We start from the raw sequence: 14,457 nt of genomic DNA, 5'->3' as shown, positions 1-14,457 counted from the left end.
GCAATTTGATAATATTTTAGAGATATTTTTGTCTGATTAAAGTTGGTCCATTTCTCTCCATGATGGGAAAGTAATTTACCCACATTTGGTGTGGATAAGATTTTCCCAGGTAAACAACTAAATTATTTATGTGGGGGAATGTATCTTTTCTATGGGTCTCACATGCATTTGTAAAAGAACATGTTGCTCAATATGGTGCTTCTGAGAAGGATTTCATTCCTACTGTAATAGACCTTACTAAAAGTCTCTAAAAGAAGGTAGAGAAAAATTGTAGTTTTTCTTTCGAGGCAGTGGCTAGAAAAGCCTTTTAAGAGTTTGAGAGGAAAAAGAAGGAAGAAAGCCTTTGGGAAAAGCTTGGGTTTGTTCTTTTGGTTTCATTTGATCCCGGTTCATGGTAAATTTACACTTAGGTTCACTTTGGCAACATTGATTTTTGCATTGACAAATGACAAACCAATGCATATTTATATTGATAATAAATGTAAAAGTACATCAATAAAAAAGAAGTAAAAAGGAACATGCTTTATTGAAATTTGTGTTTGCATCCATTATATCTAAAAGGTAAGAAAGTAAATTTGTTAGTGCAAAACTAACCTAACCCAACTTTACAATTTATATGGACAGTTTTATACTCTACATATTTACATTCACACTTATTTGCATTGTTTCCAAAAGCAGCCTTTAGGGAGGTGAGGAATTCACCAAAAACAGCCTTTGAAGATGATGGAGCGCAATCCAGCCGGTCTTAGCTGTCAACGATTTTGCCTCTGATTGGAGCAACGGGGAGCCTAAAACGGAGAAGATGAGGGAACTCCGGGGGGAACCCGGTGAGATAACTCCGAAGCTCAAGTTAGTATTCTCTCAAAGGCAGAGTAAAGACCAGATGGCGCAAAGTTCACATACCTTGTTGTTGGGGGGTAGGGGGCCTTTTATAACCACTTCGCGCACTCACTCCGAGGCCTCTGTCAGATCGGGTATGATTATCTCTGTTTCTGCCAGTTCAGGTGTCACCCTTTCTGCTAGGACAAAACCGCCACTGCTCCTTGTCGGAGCCCTCTGTAACTGGAGATGGCGGTGCCAGGTGGCCATTTGAAATGCGGCTATCAAGCATCAGATCCCAAGTCAGTCAGGTGCACCGCCCCTGGGTACGAACTTCCTCGGTGTCAGGCATGGTACGGTTTGTTCAGTTTGGCATACTGGAGGCGAAGTGTTGGAGTGGTGAGCGAGGTGAAGTTTTGAGTTCGGAGGTATGTCTTGTGTTGCCATAGTGCAGGCCAGTTCGGTGAGGTGAGTCTCGAACTGCTATAAGGCAGGCTAGTTCGGTGAGGCGTGTCCCGAACTGTTTTAAGGCAGGCTAGTTCAGTGAGGTGTCCCGAACTGCTATAAAGCAGGCCAATTCGGGTTTGCCTTGGGGCCTAAGAGAGAGTTCGGGTTCCTAGTAGTGAGTTCGGGCTGTTGGTAGGGAGTTCGGACCGCTGGTTCCTCCCTTTGGTGCTCGCGCCTTAGGCGTGCTGTTGTGCCGAGTTGTTGCCTTTGCCACGTGTTGCGTGATTACGAGGTCGGGCAAAATCTTCCTTCATCAATTGCCCCCCACTCCTCGTGCTAAGGGTCCTGCCTTGGCGCAGGGAGTTTCGCGAGGTGGTAGGTGGATTTGTCCCGTACTTCGGATCTTGATAGCGCGAGGTGCATTGTTGGGGTTCTTTAGTTTTCTCGAGTGTCCAAAAGGCGGGAGACGTGCCTACCTGCTTACAAATGCTGATAGACGTGGCGGCGCACACTTATTTCAAATTTCAAAAAAGCGCGCCGTTGGGAGACGTGACAGCATGTCTTTTGATTTTGGAAAAAGCACGCCGCTGCCGTTTGAAAGGCGAGGAGACATGCACTGGCAGTTGTTAGTTACAGAAAGACGTGCATGGCGCATCATCAGTTTCAGAAAGACGTGCACCGGCACATCGTCAGTTTCAGAAAGACGTGCGCCGGTGCATCATCAGTTTCAAAAAGACGTGCATCGATGTTTCATCAATTTTGGAAAGACATGCGCTAATCACATCTCGGTCTCAGGGGACGTGCGGTCAGTGTGAATGCGGGCCATCGGATTGGCTCTGATCTACACTGTTGATTCTCGGTTACTGTGGGTATAAATAGTAGGGGACCCCAGTTGATTTGTCACTTATGCGTTTTGCTTCTTGAGCTCGCGTCCAACTTTTCAGCTCGCGTCCAAGCCTTTCAGTTCGCATCTAGGCTTGTTATTTCGCCTTCAAGGTTTTTCGCTTGTTCCAGTTTCCGGAGCCTTCAAAACTTTTTTCGAGTGAGTACTTTCCTGAATCCACCTTTTCTCCTCGATGTCTAGCTTGGATAGCTCAGACGATTCTTCAAGTAGGTCTGGTGTAGGTTCTACGAACTGAGTCGCGTTCCCCGATGGCCTTAGTGATCCTGAGGTGGAACTTGAGGATGACTTCGAACCGTAGGTCGAGCCGCTTCGGGCAATTTGGCGTCTACCTCTTGTCGAGGTCGGATGCTAGATAGGTTTGGTCCTTCGACCATGACGCCCGAGGGGCTCCAATCTCTTATTATCTCTTACAATTTGCCTGGGGGGTACGCCTATTTCGTTCATTCGGGTAGCTTTCCTTGGGAACACGGTCCTGATGAGACGTGATATTTCGGGAGCAGCTCGCTGCGGGGCTGCGATTGCCTTTCCACCCCCTTCTCGTCGAGGTCATAAACCACTTCGGAGTTACCGTTGGCCAGCTTCATCCGAACTCTATTCGTAACTTGGTGGGAACAATCTCTCTTTTTTTGCGAACAGGGCTTCCCTTCAGATTTGGAGATATTCTCCTCCATTTTAATGCTCAAGAAACAAGCTGGTTCTCTTCCCAGGGGTAGGCGGGCGTATTACCTGTCTCCTCGCCCGGGTTTTAAGTTCTTGCATGAACTTCGACACAAAGTCCTGACGTGGAAGCGAGACTACTTTGGGGTGTGAAGTGCACAAGGGTGGCCTTTTCAGACCAGGTGTGGGGAGGCCGCCCCTGATTCTGGTGTCACTCTCGATAAAGAGATGGTGAAGGGCATCTAACAATGGGCACGGCTAGAAAATGTCATTAGTACCTAATGGAGGCCAAGCTTATTACGGCTGGCCTGAGTTCGGGTAGGTTCTTTGCTCAGAGGTTTCTTGTTTTGCTTTGTTCTTCCATTTTTTCTGATGCCGAGCTCTTTTTTGCAGGTGTGATGGACTTAGAGAGGACTCGTGGCGGGCGCCTGTTCCAAGGCATGAAGAGGAGGAAGCGGGTCGCCAAGCGAACTCGTACCGAGTTGCCCCAAGATGCGGAGCCTCAAGTTCCAGACTACACGTCAGAAGATCTGCCTAGGGAACCCAAGGTGGCTCATTCAATGCTGGAAGCGGCAGGGGCCCCTTATGCCGAGACAACTCACACGGGTGCTCCCGCCTACTCTAGTGCTCCTGCTTACTCTGGGTCTGCTCATACGCGAGCTGGGCCCTCGGGCTCGGGAGCTCAAGGGGAGTTCAGAAGCGTGCTATCGCCGAACTACACTCTTTAGAAGAGTAGGGAGGCCACTTTTTCCGCGGAGATCGCGGCGTGGACCGATCTTCCTAGGGAACCCAAGGTGGCTCATTCAATGCTGGAAGCGGCAGGGGCCCCTTATGCCGAGACAACTCACACGGGTGCTCCCGCCTACTCTAGTGCTCCTGCTTACTCTGGGTCTGCTCATACGCGAGCTGGGCCCTCGGGCTCGGGAGCTCAAGGGGAGTTCAGAAGCGTGCTATCGCCGAACTACACTCTTTAGAAGAGTAGGGAGGCCACTTTTTCCGCGGAGATCGCGGCGTGGACCGATCTTCCCTTGAACCAGATCGCCTGCCGTGCCGCAACTCATGCTATGGTGGTGAGTCAAAATTTCTTATCAGTCTTCTTTGTTTTTATCCTTCTTGTGATCGTTCTCTTGATCACTTGTTCCTTTTGGTAGGTGAACTCTTCTATTCACGCCTTAGTGGCTCAGGTGGAGAGGAGATTGAGGCAGGCGTGAGCTGCCGAAGAGGCTTTTCGTGCCGCCGAGGCGACTACTCGAGCTACTGAGGCGGCTGCTCATGCTACCGAGGAGGATGCTCGCGTTGCTATAGCCAGGCAGGCGAGGTCTCAAAGGGATGCTGAGACCATGGGGGTGGTTGTGAAGCATATGGCGGACCTGAGGCTGGACCTGCAGCATCAGGTCGAATATCTTCAGGAGGACATAAGAGAGAAAACACAGATCTTTTCCCAAGGTATCGAAGATGCCAAGAAGAAGGCCATTGATGACTACATCGCCTCGCCGTGCTTTGCCGTGCTTTGACGACCTGATGGTGGATTCTTACAGAAGGGGATTCAAACTGAGCCGATGGATGATCCAGAACACATACCTCGAGCTCAATATTAGTGTCATATCCACTTCGCGTATAACTCAGGAGATGGCCAACGTTGCTGATGGCGAGCCGGATTCCGAGGGCGAGACAGTACCTTCGGGTGTCGTTGAAGTGCCTTCTGACGAGGAAGAAGTAGCTCCGGTTAAGTGTTGTTCTTTTTCCCGAACTAATATTTTTCCGAACTGATAATATGCCCGATCTGTTTCTTGCCCGGGTTATTGCACTTGCACGACTTGTTTCAGTGTTTAATACTTAGTCTCTACTTCGCCTTAGTCTTTTGACTGATATTTTGCCGAACTGATAATATGCCCGATCTGTTTCAGTGTTTAGTACTTAGTCCGCTTTGATTGGCGGTCTATAGGTAGTATCGCCTTAAGTTAACGATGTTCCACGCTCGAGGTACTTGTTTGCCTTTTAAGGTTTCGAGCTCGTATGCCCCCTCAAGCTCTCTCTTTACTCTATAGGGCCATTTCCAATTTGGTCCAAGTTTGCCCATGCCGGGTTTGGGTACCATAATCTTACGGAGAACCAGGTCGCCAACTCGGAAGCTTCGCTTCTTTACTCTGGCGTTGTAGTACCAAGCTACCTACTGCTGATAGGCCGCTGTCCGGATGTGCGCGAGGTCTCTTACCTCGTCCAGTAGGTCGAGGTTGGTAAGTAACTCGTCTCCGTTTGTCTAATCGTCATATGCTTCTAGTCGCAGTGTAGGTATTTCGACTTTCACTGGGATTACTGCTTCAGTGCCGTAGGTGAGGTTGGAGGGGGTCTCTCCCGTGGTGGTTTTTTCTGTAGTCCGGTGAGCCCATAAAACACTTGGTAGCTCGTCCACCCACAACCATTTAGCTCGGTTTAGACGTGCTTTCAGTCCGCGCATGATGACTCTGTTCATTACTTCTGTCTTACCGTTTGCCTACGGGTGTGCGACTGATGTGAAGTTCTGATGAATTCCCATATTCTAGCACCATTCTTGGAACTTGATATCCTCAAACTGCTTGCCGTTGTTGGAGATCAGTACCCGAGGTAACCTGAAGTGGCATACTATGTTCTTCCAAAAGAAGTTCTGTATGTTTCGGGCTGTAACTGTTGCCAGAGGTTCAACTTCTACCCACTTTGTGAAGTAATCTACTGCCACCACTAGGAACTTTCTCCCACTTGTTGCTGGTGGGAGTGGTCCCAGCAGGTCGATGCCCCATTGTGCAAAGGGCCATGGGCTGGTGAGGTATTTGAGATCGGAAGCAGGTTGATGGTGGATATTGGCGTGCTTTTGACACTTGTCGCATTTTCTAACGAGCTTGATGGCTTCTGCCTTCATCGTTGGCCAGTAGTATCCTTGTCTAAGTGCCTTTTGGGCAAGTGCTCTGCCCCCCAGGTGTCCGCCGCACAGACCTTCATGAGTGTCGCGGAGTACGAGCTCGACTTCGGCAGGTCGCAGGCAACGCAAGTAGGGGAGCGTGTAGGACCGTCGGTACAACCGTTCGTCTATTATGACGTATTTGGTTGCCTGGCGTTGCACCCTCTTAGCTGCATTGCGATCTGCTGGGAGGGTTCCATCTAGCAAGAATCTCGCGAGTGGGTCAATCCAGCTCGGCTCTGCTTCAAGGACGGGAGCGACCTCCTCTGCCCCACCGAGAATGCTAGGCCAAGGTAAGTCCTCTATGTACACGGTTCTCATGGTGTTGTGACTCGTGCTGGCTAATTGGGACAGAGCGTCGACCTCAGTGTTCTCTGACCTCGGGATTTGCCTGATGAAGTGTAACTGGAAGTTGAGCAGGGCCTCTTTTACTTTTGCTAAGTATGCGATCATGGAGAGCTCGCATGCTTCGTACTCACCCGTAACCTGGTTGACCACGAGCTGGTAATCGCTACAGATGACTATGTGCTTTGCTCTTACCTTTTGCGCTAGGTTCAACCCGTTTATCAGTGCCTCGTACTCTGCCTCGTTGTTGGATGCCGCGAACTCAAAGCGTAGTGCGTATCCCAATTTTGTGCCACCCGGGCCGCATAAGACTATTCCAGCCCCACTGCCCTGCTGGTTCGAGGAGCCAACTACGTGAAGGATCCAGGACTCCTCATCCAAGTTCGCGCTCGGCCTAACCAGGAGAGATGCCACACTGGCTGCTACTTCACGGGGTTCAGACTCTATTGGCTTGGGAGCTCCGGGTTCACCCAAATTGGGGATCTCAGGCTCAACTTGCTCAGGGGCTTCGAGACTGAATGTGCACACAGCGATAAAATCTGCCAAGGCTTGGGCCTTAATGGCAGTTCGTGGCTTGTACTGGAGGTCGTACTCGTTGAAGTCGATGGCCCACTTCGTCAGCCGACCTGAAACCTCGGGCTTGAGGAAATCGGCCATGGCTGCTGGCTGGCTGGCCACTATGTGCCATTTGAACTCTTTGTGTGTTACCCCTCTTTTGGCCACCGCGAGCTGTACCGCAGGGTCTAATCACGGTATCTGCAAGCATGCTTCATTGAACCGCTTGATGTAGCTCCGGATGGATTATCCTTCACTCTGGATTACCCCGAAGATACTTTCCTCAGTTCTGGGGCATTGCTTGCTGGTAACAAAGTGTGCGGTGAAGATCTGCACAAACTGGGCCTAGCTTCTTATTGACCCGAGAGCTAGGTTCCGGTACCATGTGCGGGCCACCTCCTGAAGGTGGTGGTGAAGGCCACGCACATGCATGACTCACTGGCCCTAGCGAGGTGCATTTGTGACTGGAAAGCGTCAACGTGGTCGTTGGGGGTCAAAGGACCCATCATACTTGTCCAGAGATGGAAGCTTGAAGTCTTTGGGCATGGGGACTGCCAGAAGTTCCGATGCGAGGGGGGAAGGAACTGAGAGAATTGGGACAGTTTTTACCTCGTTCGAGCTTGTCTCTTCCTTGCCTTTGAGCTCAGGTAGGACACGGGTAGCAGTTCGGCGACTTCGTCGGCACCTTCGCTGAGCGGGCCTGGTGCTAGCGCTGCTGGCCTCCGTGTTGCCGAGCTCGATGGGCTCGGAATGTTAGTCTGTTGCTAGGGCGTTGAACCGGTTCTCTGTGAGTGGGAACTCAGGCTTGGAGCGCCGAGGTGACTTTGTGGGCGAGGTTCCCGACCCACTTGCGAGCTGCGAGGCAGGGGTGATTTTTCTTTGCTTTCGGCTTGGGGATGAGGCCTGGCTATTAGGGGGTTTCTGGAGTTGGGAAGCTTCTCCTCGGTGAGGGCGTCCACCTTGAGGGGAGGCCTTAACCGGTTTCGGGACAGGGTGCCAGGGGGAAGCAGTGACTGGTTTAGGGGTAGCTGAGGGAACTGCTGCTGATAATGGTGTTGAGAGAGGTGGTGTAGTACCTGGTGTTGCTGGAGTTGATGCTATTGGAATTGTTACATTTGGGCTTGCATTGCCCACATGCATTGCATTAGGTCGTCCAACTGGTTCTGGCGGGTCGTGAGTGGGACAACAGTTGGTTCAACGAAGTTTGTTTCAATAGGGAGTGGCAGAGGGGTGTTCAAGGCAGGAAGGTTCAGGGGTGCCACTGCTTGTGGCGCACTCAGGCTGGGGATCCCATTCATTGAAAGGGGGATGGTGAACTGCTCGATGCACACCACGGGAATTTGGGGTTGTTCCCCGGTGGTGTTCGTTTCTGTGCCACGTCCAGCATTGTTGGAGGAAGCCATGGGTGCTGGAGTTTTTTGGAAGAAGAATAGGTAAGAGAGGTAAGAGAGATTTAGAGGTAGGCTTTTGGAAGCTTTCCCACAGACGGCGCCAATTGATGGAGCGCAATCCGGCCGGTCTTAGCTGTCAACGATTTTGCCTCTGACTGGAGCAACAGGGAGCTTGAAACGGAGAAGATGAGGGAACTCCGGGGGGAACCCGATGTGATAACTCCGAAGCTCAAGTTAGTATTCTCTCAAAGGCAGAGTAAAGGCCAGATGGCGCAAAGTTCACATACCTTGTTGTTGGGGGGTAGGGGGCCTTTTATAACCACTTCGCGCACTCACTCCGAGGCCTCTGACAGATCGGGTATGATTATCTCTGTTTCTGCCAGTTCGGGTGTCACCCTTTCTGCCGGGATAGAACCGCCACTGCTCATTGTTGGACGTATCTCTGTAACTGGAGATGGCGGTGTCAAGTGGCGGTGGCAGGTGACCGTTTGAAGTGTGGCCGTCAAGTATCAGATCCCAAGTTAGTCAGGTGCGCCGCCCCTGGGTACGAACTTCCTCGGTGTCAGGCATGGTACGGTTTGTTCAGTTTGGCGTCCTAGAGGCGAAGTGCTGGAGTGGTGAGCGAGGTGAAGTCTTGAGTTCTGAGGTATGTCCTGTGTTGCCATAGTGCAGGCCAGTTTGGTGAGGTGAGTCTCGAACTGCTATAAGGCAGGCCAGTTCGGTGAGGTGTGTCCCAAACTGCTATAAGGCAGGCCAGTTCGGTGAGGCTTGTCCCGAACTGTTCTAAGGCAGGCTAGTTCGGTGAGGTGTCCCGAACTGCTATAAGGCAGGCTAATTTGGTGAGGTGTCCCGAACTGCTATAAGGCATGCCAGTTCGGGTTTGACTTAGGGCCCAAGGGAGAGTTTGGGTTCCCAGTAGTGAGTTCGGGCTGCTGATAGGGAGTTCGGACCGCTGGTTCCTCCCTTTGGTGCTCGCGCCTTAGGCATACTATTGTGCCAAGCTGTTGCCTTTGCCACGTGTTGCATGATTACGAGGTCGGGCCAAATCTTCTTTCATGAGAAGAGTTTGAGAGGAACAAAAAAAGGAAAAAATATTAAGAAAAATGGTATTTGGAGGAGGGAGATGGGATGAAGATAGTGACATCTAAGAGGAGCTATTTGTTGGGGAATTCTCTCTTCTGCTAGATTCTTCTTTGCTCGCGTTGCAGTTGACCTTTATGATTGTTCTAGGATGGTGCTGGAGGAGTTAGTTAGTTGTTCATTTTCCGAGTCTTTTGTTGGCTATTATCTAGTGTATGAAGTGTTTAAGTCGGTGATTTCTTATTACCTTCCTCTATATTTTCTTTTTCTTTTAATGTTTTTTTTTTACTTTTCAAAAAAAGAAAAAAAAAACATGGTTCTCACTTAGGATAGTATTGGAGGAGTTAGTCACTTATTGTTTTGTCTCTTTGTATATAAAATAATTAAATAATAAAATTATACCTGGCAAAAAGTTGATCCAACTCGTAAACTCGATCCAACCCAATCCGAAAAATCAGGGTTAGGGTTTCATATTTAGCTACTCGAATTTGAGAATGACCCGACCCAACCCAACTTGAAAAAAACTAGGTTGGGTTGGCTTGGGTCATGGGTCAACCTTTGACCCGATTGCCATGACTAATTGGGATTATTTATGTATTGTTAGAAGTTGCCACTTTTTAATCTTTACTATTTAGTCTTCACTCATTATCGTTTACTCTTTGAATTGTTGAAAGTTCAAGTTTTTATTTTATATTTGGACAAGCCATAGGCTCGGGCTCAAGCTTTCCCAAATAAGCTCGACCTGATGATATTATATTTATAATAGAAATATAATATGAATGTTATAATGTATAATATATATTATATAATAGTATAATTAATAGCAAAAAAGTATGATTTTATTAAATATATAAAATATTATATAACATATTGTTAATAATATATAATTAATACATTGTAAAATGCCTATCAAAGTCGGGCTTTAGGCTTGGGCCCGAATTTCAAGCTTTATATAATGTCGGACTCAAACTCAAGATCTAGGTCCGATGGTTGGACTAGGCTCGAGGTTGGGCCTAGCATCTATTATAATCTATCCAGGGCTTGGGCCGGGCTAAAGTGATCATGGATGGACTGGACTGGGCTTAGCACCCATTAATTATAAGATTTAGCCCAGCCCTAGCTTTGTGGTAACCCTCAACCACCCAAACGATACCCCATTGGGAGAATGACTAATAATCCGAGGGTCTCAAAATACATTTAGTACAGGTGCCAGCTCGCAATTGATACCAATTTATGGGCAGATATGAATGCATAAAGTGTGGTTTTTGGAACTTCTAAATGTTTATAGCTTTCCGGTGAGAATCATAAATCTGCATTTTACGTATCCTTAATTTTCCGTTTTTTGAATCAACCATATATAGCCTGATGATGGACAAAGCTCCCGATCCAAGAGTTTATATCACGATCCAACGATCCAAATACCAAATTCCCAGGGTGTGTCGGTTGTATTTAATGAGAAGGCGGTGGGTTGATCCACCTCACTCACATGGACCCCTTTGTACAACTACGTTCAATAGAATTTTAACACGTGGAAATGTAATTAAAATATCCGGTTGCTCTAAAGCCTAAAAAGTAAAAAAGAAGCAGATAGCTTTGGTAGTCAGTACATAAAATGAATTCTTATGATTCAACACGTGTCCTGTTATAAGCCGTTAGATCGGACCGAGTTGAAATGATGCTGATCTAGTAAGATGCTGCACGTGATCACGATGTGAAGGGTACAATCTAAGCGGAAGCTACGACGAGTGCATTAGAATAGTCAGAAGTTCTTTTTTTCTCACGTACGCGAAGTAAGACGCCAGGTTGGTTGCCGCCGTTGTTGGTTGATGAATGACAAATTGACAACCACCTAGCAAAGACAAGACGGACAGACAGAGAAAAGCAGAGTGCAGAGAAACGAACAGATCTGAGAAGAGAAATGCTGGGGAAAGCTCTACTGTCCCTTGTGTTCTTCATTTTCCTCTTCGTCACCTTCTTCTTCATCGGAACCGTCGATTTCAGGTCCTACTTCCCACCTCCGCCCCTCTCACCTTACCATCAACTTCCTTCCTGCCACACCAGATCACCTCCTCTCCGAGTCTACATGTATGATCTCCCCCGTCGATTCAATATTGGCATGATCGACCGCCGGAGTTCGGACGACACGCCCGTCAATGCCCAGAATTTGCCTTCCTGGCCGTCTAGTTCCGGCCTCAAAAGGCAGCACAGTGTTGAATACTGGATGATGGCGTCGCTTCTCTACGAGGAAGGAGATGAAGAGTCGAGGGAGGCGGTTAGGGTTTTGGATCCTGACTCGGCGGATGTCTTCTTTGTGCCCTTCTTCTCGTCGACGAGTTTCAATACGCACGGGCATAACATGACGGATCCCGATACAGAGATTGATCGACAACTTCAGGTATTTCTTATTCTTATTCTCATCATCGTAGCGTTCTTACTCTTTTTAATTGTTGTGACGATTTGATTAGAGAATTGTTTGAACTTGGATGCAAAAAACTTTACTTTAGAACGAGTGTTTTTTTCTTTCCTTTTTTTTCTTTTTGGTGTGTGAGTCTGTGTGTGAATTATAGGATGGGTTCAGTTCAGTACACTAATCTGTAGGTTCCACATGTTGTTACTTCTAAATCCATTAACTTGATATCCTTTTGATCCCATTTTCTGAACCGGAGAATCTTGAAATATTGAATTTCGAATTACTAGTGCGTATTGTTGAAGTGAAGTTGGATAACACTAAGATTTTAATGGGGAAGCTGGTATTGCCAGTAGGATATCTGTCTCTAGTTCAGAATCGCAGACAACTGAGTTTTAATTCAGTTTGAATTTCTTCCAAATTAAGGGTCCGTTTGGTTCACAGTTGGAATCGGAATGGTCTGTTCCTCCCACCTGTTTGGTTCAGACGGGAATTGAAATCGGAATGGGAATCAGCTGGAATGGATTCTCATTCACAAGGGAGGGGGAGGAAATGGCCATTCCCTCAAATGGGGAATGCCATTCTAGCAGGAACGGGAATGGGTCCCAATTCCGCACAATCAAACAGTTGGAATTGGAATAGGTCATTACGATTCTGATTCCAGACCCCTATTCCACGAACAAAACGGACCCTAAGTTACATTTGTAGGGAAATTTGTGGCATTCAACCTGGAGTTATAAAAGGAAAAGAGAAAACACCAACGTTATCTAACCTACAGGGCAGATAATTCAAAACGAACATCTTACTAAGCTTGTCTGTGCTATATAAAAAATTAAAAATATCTTGTGCATGGCCCCTGGAGAGTGCTGGTGGTTATATGATCCCAGCCATCTGGGAAAGGAGAGCGTGGGTCTCTTTTGGTTGACATAGTGCGTTACAAACCTATTTTTATAATAATTTTCTTTTATTCACGTTTTTCTTATCCATTGATCATTCTGGATAGAGCAGTTGTTTGATTAGCAAATATTATGTAATACCAATTCTCTGAATCATTTCCCTGATTTTCTCTTGGACCCAAATAAGACTTGCTTGTGGTTCTAGATTGACTTGCTGGAGTTTCTGAGGAAATCCAAGTATTGGCAGCAGTCTGGGGGCCGAGACCATGTAATTCCTATGCATCACCCAAATGCTTTCAGATTTCTTCGGGATCAGGTGAATGCATCTATTCTTGTTGTTGCAGATTTTGGGCGCTATCCAAAAAGCATGTCATATCTGAGCAAAGATGTGGTGGCCCCATATGTACATGTTGTTGACTCCTTTATAGATGATGACACTCCAGATCCATTTGAATCTCGTACCACACTTCTCTTTTTTAGGGGGAGGACATTCAGAAAAGATGTATGTATATTTAGCCTATTGATATCTTAACAACATCCATGTAATCTTGTTATTTTTAAATCATCTTGGGGAATGACTATGTCTCTTGTAATATTATAGGAAGGAATTGTCCGGGCAAAATTAGCTAAGGTACTAGCTGGTTATGATGATGTGCATTATGAAAACAGCTTTGCGACAGGAGAAAGCATAAAAGCAGTAAGTGGTGATATAATATTATTGTTATATTCTCAGTTAAGTTGTCAGGGGTATATTTTTCATCCACCAAGGAGAATGTTGTTCTCCAATCTACACAGTAATTACTGTTTGCAATATTTAGACCTTGGATGCACTTGTCCTAATTTTGCTGTAAAATCTGTAATGTTAGTAATCTACTAATCTCTAATCTCTTATCATTTGAAGTTCAGATTCTCTTTTGACTTGTCACCAACAAACATATTTAGTAGCATGTTGTGTGCAATTTTTGCACATTGAGTCTTGTATATTACCTGTATCTTTTTGTAGTGTTTACACTGTAAACTTATATTGTGCTACCTTTATTTCTCTTACACTGTTGTAACAGTCCTCACAAGGGATGCGCTTGTCGAAGTTCTGTCTGCACCCTGCAGGAGACACCCCTTCCTCTTGCCGCCTCTTTGATGCCATTGTAAGTCATTGTGTTCCTGTCATTGTGAGTGACCGGATTGAACTTCCTTATGAGGACGAGCTTGACTATACCCAATTCTCAGTTTTCTTCTCTATCCAAGAAGCACTACAACCTGGTTACATGGTCCAGCAGCTTCGCCAAATCCCAAAAGAGAGATGGATCAAGATGTGGATGAGGCTGAAGAACATCTCCCATCACTATGAGTTCCAGTATCCCCCTAAGAGGGGGGATGCTGTCAACATGTTGTGGAGACAAGTTAGACACAAGCTTCCTGGAGCCAAGCTTGCAGAACATAGAAACCGAAGGCTGAAAATCCCAGATTGGTGGGGCCGAAGGAGATGACATCAGTGACCATTGGTTCTGCTTTTATTACACTGTACATTTATCATTCATCATTTTAGCAACCCTTCAAAGGGGAATAATTGCATGGAGAGATCACATTGCAGTAGCAGTCAATATTTTCTAATCATGTACCACCTAGTTTGTTTTTCCGCAATGATATATTTTTCAAATGTATTACCTCTTGAGTGTAACCATCAATTGTTTTTCAAAGTGAGGCAAATCTTGATAATCCTTTGACAGGTTCATTTGTTTTTTTTTTACTTGTTTTTTAATGATGCAGAAGTGAGGGGGTAGGCCTTAACACAACAATTGGGTTTCTCCATTGTGACTTGGGTTCAGATCTTGGAAACATCCTTTCTGTGTATCTGTGGAGGTAAGGCTGCATACCTACCCTCCCCAGGCCTTGCATTGGTGGGAGCCTTGTGCACTGCTATCCTTTTTAGAAGTGAGTTTTCACATATGCAAAAGGATGAATTTTTTAGGTCTGGAATGACCAATAAGGAGCAGGGATCTTAGTTGGCAGAAATGGTTTTC

General features: G+C 46.8%; 1 protein-coding gene across 2 annotated transcripts; it reads left to right on the top strand.

The window, feature by feature from the left end:
- The first annotated feature begins 10,882 nt into the window (after positions 1 to 10,882).
- On the top strand, positions 10,883 to 14,168 carry LOC148847965 (putative arabinosyltransferase ARAD1). Of its 2 annotated transcripts, XM_088950709.1 has the most exons (5): positions 10,883 to 11,528; positions 12,642 to 12,938; positions 13,038 to 13,133; positions 13,498 to 13,581; positions 13,664 to 14,168. In XM_088950709.1, exons 1-5 carry the CDS (start codon positions 11,052 to 11,054, stop codon positions 13,754 to 13,756), a joined length of 1,047 nt encoding a protein of 348 aa, XP_088806835.1. In that variant the 5' UTR covers positions 10,883 to 11,051; the 3' UTR covers positions 13,757 to 14,168. The 2 variants fall into 2 exon arrangements, with proteins under 2 accessions (XP_088806835.1, XP_088806834.1); XM_088950708.1 differs by having other exon boundaries at positions 13,498 to 14,168.
- Positions 14,169 to 14,457: the final 289 nt, after the last annotated feature.

This window comes from Nelumbo lutea, chromosome 6 (assembly GCF_056320005.1).
Source record: "Nelumbo lutea isolate HS-2025 chromosome 6, American lotus-T2T, whole genome shotgun sequence".
Classification (NCBI taxonomy): Eukaryota; Viridiplantae; Streptophyta; class Magnoliopsida; order Proteales; family Nelumbonaceae; genus Nelumbo; species Nelumbo lutea.
This window is presented reverse-complemented; position numbering and strand designations above follow the sequence as displayed.